Raw genomic sequence first — 19690 nt, forward strand, 5'->3', positions numbered from 1 at the left:
CACGCATGCAGCAGCTTCGCCACATCTGCCTATCTGCCTATCTGCTGCCTAGCGAGGGCCAAGGGAACCAGTAGCGGACGAGCCTCTGCTGGAGCGAACCGCCGTAGCGCCCACGCTGCAGCGCCTGCGGAGAAAAAAAAATTGACCTGGAGACCTACGAAAAAAAAGAGGGCACCGGGAAGCCCGTTCACAGCACAAAGAAAAAAAATAAGTGTGGCGTTGGCCTGGCTGATGTATCGCGGTACCCCGCTTCCTGCGAAGCCGATTTTGCGCTCTGCTGGCATCACAAACCAAACCACCACACACAATCCTCCATCCGCCTGACGTCCGGTGTTTTTTCCTGCTCGCTCCGCGTCCTGAGATCCAACAGCCCACGGCCCCTGCCGAGGTCTCCCGTCCTGCCTCTCTCGCCTACAGCCGCCCTCGTGTCGAGTCTCTCGCATCTCGTCGACGTTTTCCCCCTCCCGTTGCACTCGATCCCTTCCTGGCCCCTCGTGAGACGCTGCAGCCATGGGCCAAACCCTCTCGGAGCCCGTTGTCGAAAAGGTGCGTGCCTGAGCTGCGATGCTGCTTGTGAACTGCTTGCTGTTTCTGCTTGTCGCTTGATCCGGGGCGCGCCAAACTGCCTGCCATCGCCCTCAAGCTGTCCTGCCGCTTGGCTGCCGGCATCCCGCGACGCAACATCCCCCTCCAACGGTCAATATCAAACAATACTTGCGCGGCCTCGTGCCGCTTTGATCTTCGCCCTGCCTTGGTCTCGTGTGTCCCGCCATGAGGTGTTCAAACAGGATCGCCGTCAAGCCCACGCAGAACAACCCCGCCGCCCACAGCTTCCCGCACTATCTCGCTCGTGGCCTTTTCCCCCCCAAGCCTTGCCCACCGTCTCTTTGTCTCGAATGGCCCTCGCAATCGCTAACAGCTTTCTCTTCACCACCATCTAGACTTCCGAAAAGGGCGAGGATGACCGACTCCTCTACGGTGTGTCGGCCATGCAAGGCTGGCGCATCAGCATGGAGGATGCCCACACGGCTGAGCTGAATCTAACCCCACCTGACAACGACATCAAGACGCACCCCGACAGACTGTCCTTTTTCGGAGTCTTTGACGGACACGGAGGAGACAAGGTCGCGTTATTCGCAGGCGAGAACATTCACAAAATTGTTTTTAAGCAAGATAGTTTCAAAACCGGCGATTATGCTCAGGGCCTCAAGGACGGTTTCCTTGCTACGGATCGGGCCATTCTCAGCGGTACGCGGCGTGATTGCTCTATATCCTTTGTTTGCGTGCGCCAAAGAGGAAGTGGCGGGGAATGACTTGCGCAAACGTTCCGCCACTCTCCTCGGCGCACATTTTGCAATTATCCCTCACGAAGCCGGATTTTGTGCTAACGATGTGGTGTTTTCATCATCTACAGACCCCAAATACGAGGAGGAAGTCTCCGGCTGCACTGCCTGCGTTTCTTTGATTGCTGGAAACAAGCTATATGTCGTACGTCTGCACACGTCACAATAATTGAAGGCGGGCTGGAATTAATAACATGTGCGCAGGCAAACGCTGGTGATTCTCGAGGTGTGCTCGGTATCAAGGGACGGGCTAAGCCCCTATCCAACGACCACAAGCCTCAGCTTGAAAGTTTGTTCATCCACTCAATCAGTATTCAAGATTGACAATACTGATTGCGTGCCCTTGCGGTTTACAGCGGAGAAGAGCCGAATCACAGCCGCTGGCGGCTTTGTCGACTTTGGTCGTGTCAACGGCAACCTGGCACTGTCGCGTGCCATTGGCGACTTCGAGTTCAAGAAGAGCGCCGAGCTCTCTCCTGAAAACCAGATCGTTACCGCCTTCCCCGATGTCGAGGAGCATGACCTCACAGATGAGGATGAGTTCCTGGTGATTGCTTGTGATGGTGAGTGGGATTCGGCCGATCTTGGGAGGGAGCATGAAGTCGATTCGGCTATACACTTGATGAACGTTTCGCTGACGGATATTTGTTTCCTCTAGGTATCTGGGACTGCCAATCGTCTCAAGCCGTCGTCGAGTTTGTGCGACGAGGAATTGCTGCCAAGCAAGACCTTGATAAGATCTGCGAAAACATGATGGACAACTGCCTGGCGTCAAACTCCGAGACGGGCGGTGTCGGCTGCGACAACATGACCATGGTCATCATCGGTTTCTTGCACGGCAAGACCAAGGAGCAGTGGTATGACGAGATTGCCAAGAGAGTGGCCAACGGAGACGGCCCTTGTGCCCCCCCGGAATATGGTACGAGCGAGCCATTCCCCAAATTCTCACAAGCAAAGATAGACGCCGAGCTGTGAAGACTGACCACACATGTTGCTACCAGCCGAGTTCCGCGGTCCCGGAGTCCATCACAACTACGAAGATAGCGACAGTGGTTACGACGTCGACGCCGAGAGCGGCGGCAAGTTCAACCTCGCCGGATCCCGTGGTCGCATCATCTTCCTCGGCGACGGCACAGAGGTCCTGACCGGATCTGACGATACGGAGATGTTTGATAATGCTGACGAGGACAAGGACCTTGCGAGCCAGGTGTCGAAGGGTTCCGCCAAGCCCGATGCCAAGGAAGAGCCAGAGGCCAAGTCACAGTCAGATTCTAAGCCTGCGGCCGAGTCGGACAAGAAGCAAGATGAAAAGGCACCCGAGGAGAGTAAGAAGGATTAGGTGGTCCTCTCGCCTTGCTCAGGCAGCCCGTCTTGAAGCCCGTCCTTGGCGTTGTTGTTGTCGGCGTGTATGTGTGACATAATTCTTTTTGGCTGCTACTCAAACCCAGGCGCGAGGGTATACTTTAGCAAGGACAAGGGGAGGGGAGGTTTTTTCAGGGACGTGGTGGAAAGAGGCAAGAGGGTTTAGGGGGGGGCGGTTAGACATTGAGTGTTCCTTGTTACACGGTTTCTTCTATCGTTGTTGATATTCGGTGTACCGGTGGTATAATATTTGGATCAAGGAGAGTTGGGTCTCTTGCAGCATCATGGTCTCTTTGACGCCTCAGTTTTCCCCACGTCTTTGGCAGAGGAAAAACCGCCACTCGGATCTTTGATCACTTTTCCGCCTCGTCTCTTTTTTTCTTTGTTTTTCTTTTGTTTTTTACTTATCTTTTTCCTTTTTTTTTTCTTCTTCTTCTACTTTGTCATTGCTCCAGACCCCCATTATTATCATCACTCTGATACCCAACCAACCTTGTCCAACAACATGTCCTTTTTACAAAAATACCTGGGTGACTTGAACTACTTTCTCTTTCTTTTTTTTTTAACCGAAATAAGGAGACGCAGGTTTTGTCGCATTCTGGACATTCCCGGAGCTGGCCTTTCCGTTCTCGTTTTCGCTGTCCTACGTGCCATCGCCTTTGTTTCGGGATTGGCTGATAGTCTTTTTTTTCTGGAGAAACACTTCTCTTTGTCCTACGATTCCAGGCCGCACTATGAAATGAACCCTCTAGGATTGCACGTATGCCGATTTAAGAGCCCTTGGGTGAATCGTCTCAACATCGGTGGGTTTGGAGGGGGGAGGTTAGTACACGCAATGGGTGGGTAGATGGCGTAGAGGCTCTTTCTTGGGGGTGGTATTATGTCTACACATGTTTGTTATACACGAGATCCTGGTATATGCTAGTATACAATGTAATATTCATACAAAAAACAGTCGAAAAGGGGTAGCACTGCTGCTCGTCTCATATCATATCATATCGTTCCATGCCGCCTTTCCCAATCCCTGTACAAGTTCATCATCTGCCTTCTCGGCTCATCAAGCATTTCCTCTGGGCTGGGGCGCCTTTTGCTCATCTCTGGGTTTCCTTCTATTCCGGTTAAGCCATTCCTGGGATTTCTTCTCCCTCTCCTCGTTCCACCTCTGCACCATAGTCTTTGGATCGAAATGCCAGTTCAAGTGCACATTCATCGATTTCCCCCCAGCTACCTCGCTCTCCATCCTAACCGCCAGATCGTCCGTCGGGGCGTCGGCGCCCTCGTACTGGAAAGACTGAGGATACCTATGCCGTAGAATCAGCGGCCAATCCTTGGTCCGCTGAGCAACGTCAAGAAGTTCGACAAGGGGTTTCGCCGGCTTATACCCCTTACAGGCGTGATTAATAGCCCATTCCACACGGGAAACGACTCTGGACAGCCCCTGTGCCTTTTGGTTCACGATAAGACGCCCCATTTCCTTCGACAGCAGCTTCGGTTTATGTCGTAGCCAAAACGTATCCTTGACATGGTCAACGAGGTGACGACGAAGAATCACACGCGTGAGATCCCTCAGCTTATACTCCAACGCAGCGTAAAAGACGGCCACGCCGAGAGCATGCGGCAGCTGCATCCTAATAGCCAGCCGAATCACGTACTGGTACGTCAAAGCATCCGCCTCGCACCCCGACTCGTGAAGCTTGGTGAGCGCCCAAATGGCGGTATCCCAGTCCTTGTACGCAAGGCACTTTTCCAGCACCAGATTGATAGTATCGGCGCCAATCCTGCGGCCGTCTTCAGACTGCTTCTTAATGAGGCTCCGGAATTCGTCGTAGCGGCGATTGTCCCGTTCGTGGAACCGGAAGAACTCTGTCAAGATGCTGTTCATGGCGTCCGCCGTGAACCAGTCATCGCCATATCGCGACTTTTGCTCCGCCATGAAAGCGTCGAGCCGTTTCCCCGACCTGAACGCGACGTAGGCGTCGTGCGTGGCCATGATCCTCGCGATTCCTCTGCGGGTGGCCGGGTCCTGGAACAGCCCCAAGTCGTACATTGCCACAATGATTTGCCTCCTTTCAATTTCCTTTTCGACAAGCTCAAGAAACAACAGCCACGTTCGAGCGTTTGGTTGGAAATAGCGCTGCTCCATCTTTCGAAGCAGCCAGTGGAAAAAAGAAACGTCACGCTTGGTAACGTAGCCTTCAAGCATGATGTTGAAAACCTCCGTGTCCAAGGGAATGCCCCATTCCTCCGCCAAAGTCAGCAGTCGATCTGCGTCGGCTCGATGGCCTCCCTTGTGGGCCATGAACGACATGGCCATCTTTAGAATTGACGGTGTAATGCAGGCCCTGGCGCCGTCGTCCGTGAGAGCACCCATGATGAGCTTGATTCTAATCCCATCCGTATCGACAAAGGTGCCGTCTTTCTCCGGCCTTACATAGTAACGCAGAGCGAGGTGTGGACGCAGCCGGCCACAAACAAGCATCGTAATGTACAAGTCCAGGCTCTCCACTGTCCACTGTTCCGGTTTAGGAGTCTGCTCGTACGGCGAATCGATCCAGTAGGTCTGATGTTCTTGATGCACCCATATGTTATCAAGCTTGTCCTCGGGAATAAACGACCCTCCATCCGCCGCGTCCTCGATGGCGGGCCACAGGCGCTTCTCCTCGTAGCCAAACGCCGCAACCTCTCCAAGTCTATACACCTCAACATCCTTACACGCAGCCACCAATTCCTCCGCCGCATTCGCCAACACAGAGCTCTTTCCGCGCAGGATAATCGCAGAGGGGTCCTGGTGATCCGACGAAACACGCAGCTTTGCGAGCAACCCCGTCGTGGAATCCACAAACTCAATCTTCTTGCTCTCCAGCTCCAGCTTCCACGACTTGGGCAGAACGATTCTCATAGCCGCCATGCTCGACGGCTCGCTCCTCTTGGTCATCATCCTCTTGAGCAAGTTAAACGTCTCGGACCAGTCCGGCGTGGCCTGACCAAAATGCCGCCATATCACGTCAAACGCAGCCTGCACCCTCGCCACCTGCAGCGCGTGAACCTTGCTCTCCTCAGCGGCATGTGCGGACGGATAGTCCCTGACCGTGGGGACAAATGGCGAAGTGAGCTTCCGCTCCACGTCCTCCCTCCGCGCCTGGCTATTATCCTGAAAGGCTTGTCTAAACATGCGATTCCGAGCATTGTTTAGGCTTGTGGGCTTTACAGGCGAGGCTGTAGTGTCGGAGGGAGTCGTCCCAGCTTCTGCGAGAGCATCTTGTGATCCCACAGGTGCCGATTCATTCGTCGAGACGGCTGAAGATGCACATCGCCGAGCCGCGGCCAGCGTCAGCGGAAGAGACGCCGCGGTGCGCCATGGAAGCAGATGAGGTGGACGAGATGCTGTTGGGCGGATGAATTGGGACCGAGTCCTCCAAATCGACTTGATCCCTTGCATTGGTCATGAGGTGCGCATGTTGTTGCTTTATATGATGGCAGAGGGAGGCAGATGGGCCATGATCAATGAGGACTGGAATTGGAATTGCACGGCCGATAAGAACCGATAAGGATTTTCCAGTGTTTCTTTTTGCCTCTGCATTTTTGGGTTGCTGTCACGTGCTACTTGCCCATGCAACTTCACTCAATGTCCACCTACGATCAACAACTTAACCTAGAGCCAAAAAAGAGAATCTGAGAATCCGAATCACAGACATTTATTTTCACGATCCGACTATCAAAATCAAACTGTTGGGTGCTGCTGCGCCAGTCTCGAACCCAATCGCCAGATGCTGCGCTCTCATGCAAGTAAATGCGTAAATAAAACCCAATAGCTCCATCAATCCCTCCCGGCTCTCCTCCCATGTACAACGCCAGCTCCAAGAGCCCAGTATCGCCACCTCCCAACCCGTGGCTTTCAAATTATAGCTCAATCAAGTTCTTTTTCAAACACAAGGGGTATATGCTCAAACCCGTATAACTCCTCCAGAAGCAAGCCGAGGCTCAGTGCTCTGGCTTTTTGCCGTTTCTGGGAGGCTCTGGAGCACTCTTGTCCAGACCTTGCCAGGGATCCGCTCCCAATTCTTTGCCAGAACCGTTCACATCTCGCAGCTCTCCGCTCTCAGCCATCTGCTTCACGTCGCTCCAGTAAGCCAGCTTGCAAACTTCTTCCTCAGCATGTTTTGCAGCGGCGTCGAGGGCCTCTTTGCGATGCTTCAACTCGAGGCTCTTGTCCTCTTCCCACGCCTTTTCAGTCTCTTCGTGAATCTGCATCAAGTACGATAACAGCTGCCTGCGCGATTGCTGAAATATGAACAGCGACATGATTTCGTGCATTTCATGCTGCAGCTCTGAGAGATCTATTGCGTGTGCGACATAGTTCTCGACGGCCTCTCTCCTCTCTCGATCAATCCTGGCAGAGCGGAGAACCTGAAGAAGGGTTTCTATATCCTCGATATCTGGTCGTTCCCGCCCCTCTGCAGTCGATGCCTGTGTCATACTAATCCTGCTTGGGGCCCTGCTTGGGGCCCTGCTGCTGGCTCGACTGCTCTGGGATCGCGGGCTGAGAACGGATGCTGGGCGGATGTGAAAATAGTCGACTCCAGCAAGCATGTTCTCGGTTGAACCATCTTCTGGTCGCTTCCTGGCCCTCTGACGGATCCAGGCACGCCGCCTGACAAACGAGTTCCACCACTTCGGTCCATGCCACGAAAAGCATTTCTGAAAGGCAAAAGAATATTCCCAGCCGTCTTCATCCATGTCATCTTGCTTGTTGACGCGCCATTCAGGCCATGCCCACTCCCATGAAGGATCGGGAACCTGCGCGGTATGAATGTTTGTGGGGGACGGGTTGTGGTATGCATTGGCTAGCGGAAGAGTAAGTCAGATTGTGAGTCTTGTCTACATCATGTTCGTCTGCGAGTCTACTCACTCCAGGGGGTGGGATCAAGTCCGCCGAGAGCTGCGCTGGCAAAGAGACCAACGCCACAGAAAAACCCCCCTCTTTCATTCTCATAGAGGATGTCTATGGCCGTCTCTCGTTGTTCTCTCGACCTTGGCCTTGAGCGGTTGTCCCAGTTCGAGGTATGTGGCGAAATGAGGTCGCCGCTTGGAGCTGTTGTTCAGGTGTTAGCCTGTTCCGTGGCGAAACGCATTGTACCTAACGCAACCTACGGTGAATCTCAATCGATGGTCTTGCACTAGAACGCGAGGGCTCGAGGTTGTTGGCGGTCCCTGCTGTGTTTGACTTGTAGATTGAAGCTCCGCCATCCTTGCCCTTTGATGCAATCGGCTGCAGATGACTTGGATCTCCTCCTTGCGCTCTTTCGCCCTGTTCTGACGGCCGCCCTTGTTCTTCCTCTGTCTCTGCCCCCCGATCTGAAAGCAAGCGCGTCGAGGTGTTTGTGAGAAAAAGGCCTCCGCCCTCACAGCTTGTGGCCTGCAGCGATGGCGCCTCCTCATCATCCGTAATTGTGATCTCGTGATCGTAATCGCTGGGCTGCAAAGTGGCAGCGCGGCGGGAGCCGTGCATCTTGTTTACCTTCGCCGACAATTCATGAGGGAGTTCGCTGTCAAAAATGGACAAGGAGTATGGTAAAGAGGTTCTGGATTAAGGAGCTGAGGTATGGATCGGGTCGGATCGAGGTTGGATCGGCAGAGGGCTTTGGATTCACGTCATCGACTCAGGTAGCAGGCTTGAAAGGGGAGGGCCGCGATGTATTGTCCAAGTAACTGTCACCACTTGATCGTCTGGTATTATAAAAGGGAATAATTATAAAAGGATTCTAGAGAAAGAGATGGAGAAATAGAGGAGCCAAGGAGGAAAGAAGTCTCCAGCACGAAGAAACAGCAACGCTCCACGAGCAGCAATAGGAGTTGAGATTGGACAAGCAGACCAGACCAGACCAGACAGCTGGATGAAGCAGGTTTTACTGCTTGCGGCCACTAACAGCGGCGACTGGGAAGTACTATAATAAATGACCCCAGCAGGTGGGGAGATGCGATGCAGCTGCAGCACTAGTCCCGTCTGATGTTAATGCATTTAATGCATCATGCCATCTACCGTCTATAATTACAGTACATACATCGAGTATAGCTAAGGGGAATCTATCTCTCGACATGTTGCTGTACTCGTACGTGATTGAAGGCATCGTTAGTTGGATCCATGGATGAGCTAAAAATGCCACAGAGCTGCGTTCTGCCTGTAGTTTTGACGCGTGAGGCCGCCATGATGTAATGGCAGGGTTGCAGCCGGCGCGCTAAAAGGCCTTTGCAGCGGCTTCATTGGGCACGTCTGCTCAATTTCCAGGGAACAGACAGGCACCAGAGGAGATGCTCCAGTGGGGTTCTTGTAGGGGATCGACAATGGCGCATGCTGTAGCGTAGGGCCATCGATGCTCTACTGTACACCTGATACACTGATGCATCTATCCTCGTACGTGTACCTCTTGATTCCGACTGCAGATAACAGATCCATGCACTCCGCTGAAACAGCCCATCAGGTGTTGTTCCAAGGCCCCTGTTCACAATGCCTTTATTTTTCTCTTTCTCTTTCTTTTTTTTCTCTCCTTCACTTTTGGATTTTGTCTTACTCCTACTGACTCAACGGTTCAATAATAGTTTTCTCTACCTTAGTACTAATACACATGTCATTAGCACATGCTTTTCCAAAAATCCGGGGTACTTGTACTCGAGGCCCCGCTCCCGCTGCCACACTACGTCATGTATATCCAAGTCACCATCTTTGCATCACCATCACGAAGTTCATCCAAATGCGTCATTATGAAGTTATCCAGTCCGTCCATGTTATGTAAATCGATACAGCAGCAAATGCCAAATTGTTACAAAATCTGTTTCCAGCTTAGCAGCACCGGGAACAATAATCCGTAAAACTACATATTTCTCCAATCAACCAATCCAATCTGCTTGAGCCCGTCCCTCCATCCCGTTTTATATACATCTCTCCAAAACACTTCTCCCTTCCCTCTCCTCAAATTCCCACCTTATTTCCCCCTCCTCCGAATTTACCGCGTACTAGTAGCAATCTCAAATCTTACATACAACCTCTGCTATTTCGCCACGCAGCCAACATTACCCCGTATCCTACTCAACAACACAACATCGCAGTGTAACTACACAACCAAAAGCCTCACCATCATGTCCAAATCACGAATGCCCATGTACCTCGGCGTCGCTGCCATCGGCGGAGCTGGCTACTATCTCTACGGCGCCGGCGGCAATGCAAAGGCAGCCGAGAAGAAGTTTGAAAGTATGCAATCTAACCCACCCTCGATATCTCTCCCCTTTGCGCATGTTATCGCAAACTACCATCTCCGCCAAATACTGATTCCTCATCTCTTCTCCCAGGTGACATGGACAGAGCCTCCGGCAAAATCAGGGCCAAGCTCCCCGGCGAGACTCCCGACGCCGAAAAGAACCTCAAGGGCTACGGCCAAGAAGCCGGCGCAAAGATTGACAAGGCTGTATGCTTCCTTTCCCCCCTTTCAAGCTCTTTTCACTACCATTTATTGAAAATAGAACTGTTTGCTGACACACGCTTCTCTTTCTTTTCGTAGTTTGCCGACGCAGACAAAGAAGCAACCAAGCTCAGGAAGAACACCGAAGCATACGCCAAGGACGCCAAAGCTGAAGCTCTAAAAGCCGTCGACAAGTTTGACCAGAAAGTGGAACAAGGCGCCTCCAAAGCCAAGAGCGGCATCTCTGGCTGGTTTGGAGGGAGCAGCAAGTGAAAGACCCGTTGAAAATAATGCCAGATTGCTGAGGAGAGAAATGGGCGGCGTGTGTCGGTAAGGAAGACGCAGCAAAGACTGTATCTATACCGTGTAACCTAATGTTTTTTTTTATTGATGAAAGAGGGAGATCAAGACCCCCCTTTGCTATGAGCAAACTAGTAATTGAATCATATCCCATTCATTGGGCCTACTATGTCATCTTCTGTCTTCTGAATACTAGTAGGTGTGTAACACCACAGATTGCTCCAAGCAGCTCTGGCACCAGCCGAGAAGGCGACATGCCAGACGCTTCAAAATAATAACAGATAATTTTCACAAAAAAAAAATCATATCCCTTCTTCAAACTCCCGTGCCGTTTTCTAAACCATATATACGCCCCTCCCAAATCACTGCTCCAGCTCCGCCGCAACGAGCTTGAGAATCTCCTCGGCGTTCTTCTTCGCATTCTTCGGATTCTTCGCAACAGACTGCCACACCTCGCCGTGTCTCGGCTCGTTGAGCACACACTTGGTCACCACATCCGCCCTCTTCTCGTCCGTGCCGTGCTGCACCAAGAATCTATAGTACCAAGCCCAGCTGTCGCCGCAGTCCCCGTCCAGCACGAGAGCCTTCTCGAACCAGCTCTGCGCCTTCTCCAGCTTGCGGTCGGCCCAGAAGATGCGCGCGACGGCCACAAAGAGGATCGGGTCGCTGTCCACCTTCTTGATGGCCTCGAGACTGCGGGGCTTCCGCTGTGTGCGAGGCTCCAGGTGCCAGATCTGCTCGACCCAGAGGAGGCCGCTCTTGGGAACTTCCTGGAGCGCCTTGGCCATGAGCGACTTGGCCTGGGACAGGTTGCCGGCGCGCCGCTCAAGACGAACCGACTCGCACCAGAGCTCGCCGTTTTTGGGCACGGCCAGACGTGCTCGGTCCAGAACCGAACGGGCCTTGACAGTCAAGCCGGCGCTTTCTTCCAAGCGAGAGTAGAGAAGCCACAGGGGCACGGATCTGGGGACCGCCTTGACGCCCGTGCTGTATGCCTCTCGAGCCTGGCCCGGCTTACCCAGGTCTTCGTAGATTTGACCCTTTAGCATCCATAGCTTGGCTGCTGCGGGGAAAAGTTGTAATGCCTGGAGCACGAGATCAAGTGCCATTTCGACATTGCCCAATACCCGCTCAAACACAACGCTCTTCATCCAGACGCGATCTGTGGGTGCCTGTTCCCGTGCAATCTCGAGCAGTTTCCGGGCCTGCTCTTCGTTGCCATTCTCTGACTCTAGCTTGACGGCAGCCAGCCAGATGTCCTCGTTGTTTGGGTTCTGGTTAAACGCTCGCTTGAGCACCAGTCTGGCATTGTCCACGTCTCCCGACTGCCACTTCTCCTTGGCCAGCATCATCCACAAATCTTCACTCTTCGGACATGCTTCCACCGCCTTCTCCAAGACCTGCCACAGGGACTCGCGCGTTCCGTGATTCCGCTCAAGGTCCGCCGCGGCCATCCACATGGTCCGGCTATTGACAAACACACGCAGGGCGTAGGCGTAGATGGCCCTGGCCGTTTCGTATTTGCCTCTGTTGATGCTTGACTTGGCGTCCTCTGCCCATGTATCCTTGCGGTCGTCGTCTTCGTCCAGCCCCCAGCCCAGGGTCTCTTGAATGATGTTCTGGCAAGTGGTAATGGCACCTTCTTCCTCGCACTTCTCCGCCTCGCCAATCCATTCCTCACGCTTCGGCATGGCCGACTCCTTTGCCAAAACTTGGACGGCTCGCTTCATGACCGCGCTCTTCTGTCCTTGGCCAAGCTGCTCCTGTAGACGAGCAGCTGCAATCCAAATCTCGTAGGACGTAGGTACGGCTTTTCGAGCCTTGTTCAAAACCTTTTGCGCATTCTCGGGGGATTCTAATCGTGCCAAAGCAAGCCACAAGTCTACGGAAAGCGGGATGAGCTCCGTGGCCTTTGCCAGCATCAGTTTCGCGTCTTCAGGGTCGTCTTCCAGATTTACAGCCTCTTTCCACAGCGCCTCAGATTCGGGGATGTGGTCCAGCGCCTGTCGAATGACTCGTTTCTTGTTGTTGGGTATGGTCTCCATTCTCATCGCCTCAACCCAAAGCCTGACAGAGCGGTTGTTCGCCTCGATGGCTCGCCGTGCGATGATCTTGGCGTTTGGTGAGTCGATATTCAATCGGATATTCTCCAGCCATGCGTCCTCGCTCTTGGGGCATCGGGTACATCCTTGATCAATCGTCTTCCGCGCAGCAACAATCTTGCCTGCCAGCTCTTCCAGACGAGCCGCGGCGATCCAGCCCAGGGCATTGTTGGGGTTTGTCTTGACGACCGATTGAAGCAGCTCTCGCACTCGATTGATGTCTCCGACTTGCGCCTGTGATTCATTCACCTGCATCTTGTTGAGGCTCGTGATGTATCCTTGCGCATCGATACTGGTCGAGCTTCCAATGACAGAATCGCCACCGGCAGTTTGTGAGGCCTGTTCTAGCCTTGACTTCAACACTCTGTCACGGGCAGCACCGATCTTGGCAAAGTTGGTCATTGTGCCATCGGATGCGTCCGTTGTGCTCGTCGCTGCGCCATCATCGACCACCGTTGTGCCCATGTCTCCCGAGTCCCTCGCAGCCGCAAGCACACTGTCCGGCACCGCATAAAATCGCTGTCGTAAAGCCTGCTTGCTCCGCCGGTTCTTGCCAGTCAAGTCTCCCACCTCGGGCAGGTTAGCCCAGTCATCGTCCGAGACCGTGGCCAGAGCGCGCTTCAGATCTGAAAATTGCTGCTGGATCTTGGGATTGTTCCTCTCGTATTCCTCTCGTTCAGCCTGTTCGCGAGCCTCTCGCTGCCGTTTCCGCCGGTCCATTCGCTCGTCTACCCATTCCCAAATCTTATCCGCCTCCTCGTCCTCTTTGTCGTAGACTCCGCCAGCAAACAGTCCCACTTCGTTATCGGGGTCCTGGTACCGCTCGTCGTCTTCCTCCTCCTCCTTGTCTTTGCCCTTTTTGCCCTCGGGCACAAGGCCAAGCTGTGCAGCGCGCTTCGCAAGCGCCTCCTTGATCTGATCCTCGCTGGGGCCGTCACGAGCAGGTCCAAGATCGGATCGGGTTGTGAAACCGGTGGCACCTCGACCCAAGCCAGCGACGTAGTTTTCCGGAGCCGGCTGGCTCAGAAAGTCGCGTCGGGACGTCATCGTTCTGGCCTTGTGAAGCGGACTGTTGGTGTTTACAGCGATGGTTGACAATGGCAAAAAAAGAGCATCTGTCGCGAGCCACAGGCAGCATAGCCTTGTCGGAGGTGTGCAAAGGGAGCTTCCGGCGGGTGTAGATTTATAGGCAGAAGGGTGGGAAGAGCACCATAAATCCACACCCGTGATATCATATCTGGTACCCACATTTCCGCTTATCGATAATTACATCTTGATAATTTTCTTAGAAAAAAAAAAGTTTCCCGCCAGTCCATCGCCCCTCGTCCCCGCGATATCGCCAACAAGCTGCATTTACTATTGTAATAGACCAGAGATCCCATTTCCACCATGGCAAAAGCCGACAGAGCGAAGCGCAACAACGCTTCCAGCGGCCCCTACGAGAAGCCCAGCGGAGGAAGCTCATCAAAAACGAACAATGTCTTCAAGTTCAACACAAACTTTGGCCAGCACATTCTCAAGAATCCCGGTGTCTCAGACGCCATTGTCGAAAAGGCCTTCCTCAAGCCCACAGACACGGTCCTCGAAGTCGGTCCCGGTACCGGCAACTTGACGGTTCGCATCCTCGAGCGGGCCAAGAAATGCATCTGCGTCGAGTTGGATCCTCGAATGGCGGCCGAAGTGACCAAGCGAGTGCAAGGAAAGCCGGAGCAGCGAAAACTGGAGGTTCTGCTGGGAGACGTGATCAAGACGGAGCTGCCAGCCTTTGACGTGTGCATTTCAAACACTCCCTATCAGGTATGCTTCAATCAGGCTCTGTGTTTTGTGATATGATACTGACCAGACCTAGATCTCGAGTCCCCTCGTCTTCAAGCTCCTCTCTCTGCCCAACCCCCCTCGATGCTCCGTCCTCATGTTCCAGCGCGAATTCGCCCTCCGTCTGACAGCCCGCCCCGGCGATGCCCTCTACTGCCGTCTCTCCGTCAACGCCCAGTTCTGGGCCAAAATCACCCACATCATGAAGGTCGGCAAGAACAACTTCAGGCCCCCTCCCCAGGTCGAGTCCTCCGTCGTGCGCATCGAGCCCAAGATGGGCAAGGACCGGCCCAACGTCAGCTGGGATGAATGGGACGGCCTGCTCCGCGTGTGCTTCGTCCGCAAGAACAAGACTCTCCGCGCTTCCTGGCTGGGCACAAAGGAGGTCCTCGCCATGGTTGAGCGCAACTACCGCACCTGGTGCGCCATGAACGGCGTGCCCATCGACGAGAGCGTTGTCGAGGGCGACGCAGAAGAAGACGACGACAACGACATGGACATGGACGAAGGCGCCAACGACGGCGAGGACGCTGGCATGGACGTTGACGACGGCGACGAAGACACCCCCAGCTTCTTCAAGGATCTCAAATCCGCCAGCGCCAACGCCCCCAAGACCAAGAGCAAGCGCAAGAAGACAAAGGTCGCCGAGCTCGTCCGCGAGAAGATCCGCAAGGTCCTCGAGGACGTAACAGAGCTGGCCGACAAGCGATCCGGAAAGTGTGACGAAAACGACTTTTTGCGTCTTCTTTTTGCCTTTAACGAGGAGGGCATTCACTTTTCATAAAACCCCCGATTCCCACACTCTTGATTTTCTCTCTCTGTTTTCTTCCATCTTCCTTCCTCTCTTCTTTTTACTTGAGCTGTGTCTTCTCTGTTGGTTTGATATTCACGACATGTAGTGGTTTCAGGGGGGGCACGCGTTTTACGAAGAATACGTCTTTTGTTAGCTAGAAGACAAAGGTATTTCATGATTCACAAAATGGTTTGGCGAGTGGGGCGTTTCTAGGCGTTTACAGAGCTTTGAAATGGGCATTCGAAGAAGCATCACGTTTTTATCCCTTCACAATACACATATTATTTCAAGCACTCGAATATAAGCAATTATAACAACTCATTTTTTTTTTACCAACAAGTCTACCAAAAAATATATACATCCATCAATATCGTCATCGTTGAAATCATTTTGTTCACTGCATCTTTTCTGCCTCTGCTGTACTGTAAAAATATCTCGGGCATCAACACGCTCTCCTTGTTCTAAGACTTTGCTTGCACCATCCCCTCTTTTTTTCCTCCTATCAAAGAAAAATAAAAAAATAAGAATAAAAATAAAAAGAAACTGTGTGTGAATGGGATCGACCGCCTATCATAAACCGTTACAATTACAAAAATGGTAGTTGCCACTTGCTCATCTATGTTGCGTATAAAGAAACTCCATCCGAATGCCTCGTGTGCTCCCTGTTTTTTACTTTTCATCTTGTACATTTGTGTTTAGAAGGGAAATCTCCGTCTCTGCCAGAGGTTGTAGGCCACATCAAAACCAAAGATAAAAGCAAAAGAAGTAAAAGAAAAGGAACAAAGAAAAGAAAAGAAAAAGAGAATGAAGAGGGAAGGGAAGAGACTCTCCTCTCCCCCTCCTTGTGAGTCTGAACACAACACACAAAGACCCAAAAAAACACCTCGGCAGGGCCAACTTTGACCTTGCCAATAACCGAATAAGCCATGATATGGTTGGAAATTTCAATCCAACGCCACTGCTCCTTAGGAAACCTCGCTATGCGCGCTCAATGTACACAAGCCAAAAGAAAATGTTTGAAAGAGAAAAAAAACCGGAAGAGGAAAAAAATCCACGGAGAAAACAACGCAATATTAACGTAGCATACTCAAAAAGTAAATGCTCCCGTCTTATGCCTCGAAATTCATCGCTGTGATGTTGGGTTCCTTTGGTGGGTTGTTGGCCGAGTTCGGTTTGACAGTCGTTCGTCCAGAGACGGTAGCGCTGCGAATGCGTGCGCTCAGGGGAAGAGTATATTTCACCACGCCCTTGACAATGAGATCGAATTCATTCTGGTAAATTCGCTCCCAGCGCTTGGAGCCGCCCGCCGTCCCATTCCCAGGGTATGGCAGCTGCATTTCACCGGTTGACGAGGAAAGGCCCTGATGGAAGAGTGATCCCTCAAACGTCAGGGGGCTGTCAAATTCGGTTATACGCCCAAGGAGTATATTCGGCTTCGTCTCGTCCTCGCCTCCAGGAGTAGTCGGATCATTGACAGGGTCGTCAAACGGACGTACCAAGTTGTCTTCTGGCCCCTCGGGATTTTCCCACCAGTCCGAATCAGCACCTCCATACTCCGACTTGGCGAAAATCTCCAGGTTCGCATGATCGATGGTGACAACAACAATGTTGGGATTGTGCGCCTTGACGGTGACATCAAACATGAGAACCTGCTCGCTGGTGACGACATTGTGGATGGAAACAATTTCAATGTCGCTTAGGGGTTGAGAAGTCGCAAACATGAAGCCAATGGCACCCGTAATGACCAAGAGGAACATCATGGTAAGGACAAGGCAGGCGGCAAACCGATTGAGATACGACGACCTCCTGGAGTACGACTGTGACTCGGCCTGCCGCAAGTTGTGCGGACCACGCCTGAATCGCCCTGCTCTGCGGCCGTTTTCGAGGAGAGGAGTATGCTCGTCATCTGCACCAGTGGTTTCGTCCAAATCGTAGCTCGAGGACATGTGTATGACTGAGCGTTTAGAGTTCAGGGGTCCCCGCATGGAGGGGTGATTTCTCGGACTGGGGGGGCCAGAAGAGTGACGAGAGTTGACCACCTTGGGCCTGGCCGTATTCTGGAAAGGTGATTCATTGTCAAAGAGCGAAACATGGCCGTTGCCTGGCTGTCGACCCCAGCGGCCTATGTGGTGATGCTGCCGAACAGTTCCTCGGCCAGAACCGCTCGCACTGCGGCCAGTTCCCCTGCCATCCTCGTCGCCGGTCAACATGCCGTCGTTGATGGGGCCGTTGACGTAAGTATTGGAGAACTTCATGCTCTTCTTAGGTGCAGGGCCATGGCTGTCCGTGATACCATATATGGCCCGCATGTTGGGGCGGTCGCCCTGGCTGACTATAGATGTTGCACTGGGGGTGCGAGAGTGGAAGCGGCGCGAGACTCGGTCGCCAACGTCTGGGGGGTTAGAATCATAGACAAATGTTTCTTCCGAGTCGGAGGTGTTAGCTTCATCGACAGCGTTGGCAATCTTGGCTTCGAAGATGTCCGCCTTGGATGACCCTAGCAACAGTTTAGCATAAGAGCAAAGAAAATTGCTTCATGGGAAATGAAAATTGGTTGCTTGAATGAACACAGAGGCAAGAGGAACTTACCATTTCCACTATTTACTGGTTGCTTGCGGGATCTCTTCTTTTCCTTTTTGGGGGGCTTGATAGTCTCCGTGCTCTGCTTCGTTCTCAGAGTTCCATTCATGCCGTCGGGCTTTGGGCCTACGGCAAGGGCCACCTGGGGAATGCTTGCTACGGTCTCGGTCTCCACCGTCATAGTCTGCGTAGAGCCTTCAGGTCTGGCTTTGGCTTGCTTGGAGAGCATAACGGCACTCGACTGCCTCGAGAGCATGGGCGGAGGGACAGAGGTGGTTCTCCTTGAATCGGCCCTGCTGTCGCTGCCATTCTCATGACCCGGAAGCATAGGTCTGGCTCGCAACGTCCGGCCTCCATCAACATCTGATAGATTGTCGGCGGCGTATGAAAACTTTTCCCCAGCCGGTTCGAAGAAGGGGGAGTCCTGCTGGCGGCGGAAGCGGGCTGGAGCATTGGGCTGGCTGACTTCCTGAACGGTTTCCAGAGGCCCGCGGCCCGGAGATCGGAGACCGGACGCCATGTGTAGGTCCTCGGCTTCGCTCTCGCTGGTGGCCAGGTACTGAGATGAATCTTGCAGGACGGGAGATGGGCTAGGGTGCTGTACGTTGATAAGAGGAGGATCCTGCTCGCTCAGGCGAGGCGTGGTGCTGCCGTTTCTAAGCAGTTGCAGAGGAGGAGAGCGTACACGGGGCGACACGGGCCATTTCGTGGTGTCTCTCAACTCGGACGACAGTGCAGGCTTTTGCGGTGCGGGTGCCTGGACGTGGATCTGCGAGTCTTGGGTGGCGGTCACGGGCACGAGGGTTGGCGTGGTGGTCGCGGAGAGGCTTCGAAGACCGGAGGCAGGCCCGCCGAGGGTTGAGGTTGACTGGACCTGGCGAGACGGGCTCTGACTCTGAGCCTTGTGGCTGTTATTCCGTGATCTTGCGCCGTTGATCCTGCCCGACGTTGATGTTGCTCTCCGGGGATGACGGGTCGGGGAGGGGTCTCGGGAGCCCATGGGTGAATGGGTGACGGAGTCGCTGGCGGACGAGTGTGTTGACGTCGCCGTGGCAGTGGCACTTTCGCTGGCAGCGGCACTGACACTGGCACTGGCACTTGGATTGGCACTTGGATTGGCACTGGTGCTGGACGTCGTACCGGACTCTGGCGCACCAGGTGTGGGCTGATGATTCGCCATGTCGGGCCCGGCCTGTGTGGCGCCCTCGCCGTCAGTCGCAGCAGCCGGTGGCCTGTTCATGGCTGTGGATATGGAAACAAGTCGTGGGTTCGCAGAGCATGCATGCCAACGGGGCAAGCCTCTACTGGGTGCTGGTGCTTCGGGATGCTGGTTACTGGTTTGGTTCTGATGAGTGGGAACGGGTGCGAGGTTGACGGCCTAGGCCCGGCTCATGGTGGTTGGCTCGCCGAAAGCTGCGATGCGGGAGGATCGGATGGAGCGCGATGCCCAACGTCGAGCCCTTCTTCCCTTGCGTGGTCGTACTCGTACTAGCTCTTGGTGTTTCTGGCTGGATCCTGGAAGCCAGCCAATGGGTTCGCCTCGCGGGGGGGCGTCAGCGGAGCTCAAGCGGTGCAGCAGATGGAGCCCAGAGGGAGTGTCTGGAAGCAAGCTCGCACAGAAACTGAATGACAAAAAAAAAGAGAATATTATTTTCGAGCCGGGGAAGAGGATGACGGGCCAGAGAACGGGGCCTTTGGTTTTGGGACGCGGAGCGGAAACAAGTGCGCAAAAGATGACACAATCAAATCGGGTTGGCCAAGATGGTGGGACTTTGCTTCAGGGCCGCGCTAGCACCAGGAGCAGGAAGGTATGGAAGGGTGTGGGAATACGATGGAAGGGGAAGAAAAAAGAAAAAAAAGAAGAAAATAGAAAAAATGAGTGAGACTGTGAGACTGGACTGTGAGAGGCGAGGAGAGGGAGTGGTGCTAACTCCATGGAGG

At 53.5% G+C, this 19690-nt stretch overlaps 7 protein-coding genes across 7 annotated transcripts; 3 read left to right on the top strand and 4 right to left on the bottom strand.

Annotated features, from left to right (window-relative positions):
• Positions 1-510: 510 nt before the first annotated feature.
• On the top strand, positions 511-2682 carry Triagg1_7082 (uncharacterized protein; the record flags this gene model as incomplete). Its single annotated transcript, XM_062901778.1, has 7 exons — positions 511-546; positions 942-1248; positions 1295-1488; positions 1548-1632; positions 1700-1906; positions 2002-2262; positions 2345-2682. 7 exons carry the CDS (start codon positions 511-513, stop codon positions 2680-2682), a joined length of 1428 nt encoding a protein of 475 aa, XP_062753904.1.
• Positions 2683-3762: 1080 nt separating this feature from the next.
• On the bottom strand, positions 3763-6144 carry Triagg1_7083 (uncharacterized protein; the record flags this gene model as incomplete). Its single annotated transcript, XM_062901779.1, has 1 exon — positions 3763-6144. One exon carries the CDS (start codon positions 6142-6144, stop codon positions 3763-3765), a length of 2382 nt encoding a protein of 793 aa, XP_062753905.1.
• Positions 6145-6686: 542 nt separating this feature from the next.
• Triagg1_7084 (uncharacterized protein) lies at positions 6687-8214 on the bottom strand (the record flags this gene model as incomplete). Its single annotated transcript, XM_062901780.1, has 3 exons — positions 6687-7549; positions 7615-7797; positions 7857-8214. The coding sequence occupies 3 exons, from the start codon at positions 8212-8214 to the stop codon at positions 6687-6689; spliced, it is 1404 nt and encodes a 467-aa protein (XP_062753906.1).
• A 1640-nt stretch (positions 8215-9854) lies between these two features.
• Triagg1_7085 (uncharacterized protein) lies at positions 9855-10432 on the top strand (the record flags this gene model as incomplete). The annotated part of the gene is made up of 3 exons (XM_062901781.1): positions 9855-9951; positions 10050-10165; positions 10259-10432. The coding sequence occupies 3 exons, from the start codon at positions 9855-9857 to the stop codon at positions 10430-10432; spliced, it is 387 nt and encodes a 128-aa protein (XP_062753907.1).
• Positions 10433-10821: 389 nt separating this feature from the next.
• On the bottom strand, positions 10822-13608 carry Triagg1_7086 (uncharacterized protein; the record flags this gene model as incomplete). Its single annotated transcript, XM_062901782.1, has 1 exon — positions 10822-13608. One exon carries the CDS (start codon positions 13606-13608, stop codon positions 10822-10824), a length of 2787 nt encoding a protein of 928 aa, XP_062753908.1.
• A 342-nt stretch (positions 13609-13950) lies between these two features.
• Positions 13951-15160, top strand: Triagg1_7087 (uncharacterized protein; the record flags this gene model as incomplete). Its single annotated transcript, XM_062901783.1, has 2 exons — positions 13951-14358; positions 14411-15160. 2 exons carry the CDS (start codon positions 13951-13953, stop codon positions 15158-15160), a joined length of 1158 nt encoding a protein of 385 aa, XP_062753909.1.
• A 1118-nt stretch (positions 15161-16278) lies between these two features.
• On the bottom strand, positions 16279-18989 carry Triagg1_7088 (uncharacterized protein; the record flags this gene model as incomplete). Its single annotated transcript, XM_062901785.1, has 2 exons — positions 16279-17666; positions 17759-18989. The coding sequence occupies 2 exons, from the start codon at positions 18987-18989 to the stop codon at positions 16279-16281; spliced, it is 2619 nt and encodes an 872-aa protein (XP_062753910.1).
• Positions 18990-19690: the final 701 nt, after the last annotated feature.

Source organism: Trichoderma aggressivum (assembly GCF_033847375.1).
Source record: "Trichoderma aggressivum f. europaeum strain CBS 100526 chromosome Unknown scaffold_030, whole genome shotgun sequence".
Classification (NCBI taxonomy): Eukaryota; Fungi; Ascomycota; class Sordariomycetes; order Hypocreales; family Hypocreaceae; genus Trichoderma; species Trichoderma aggressivum.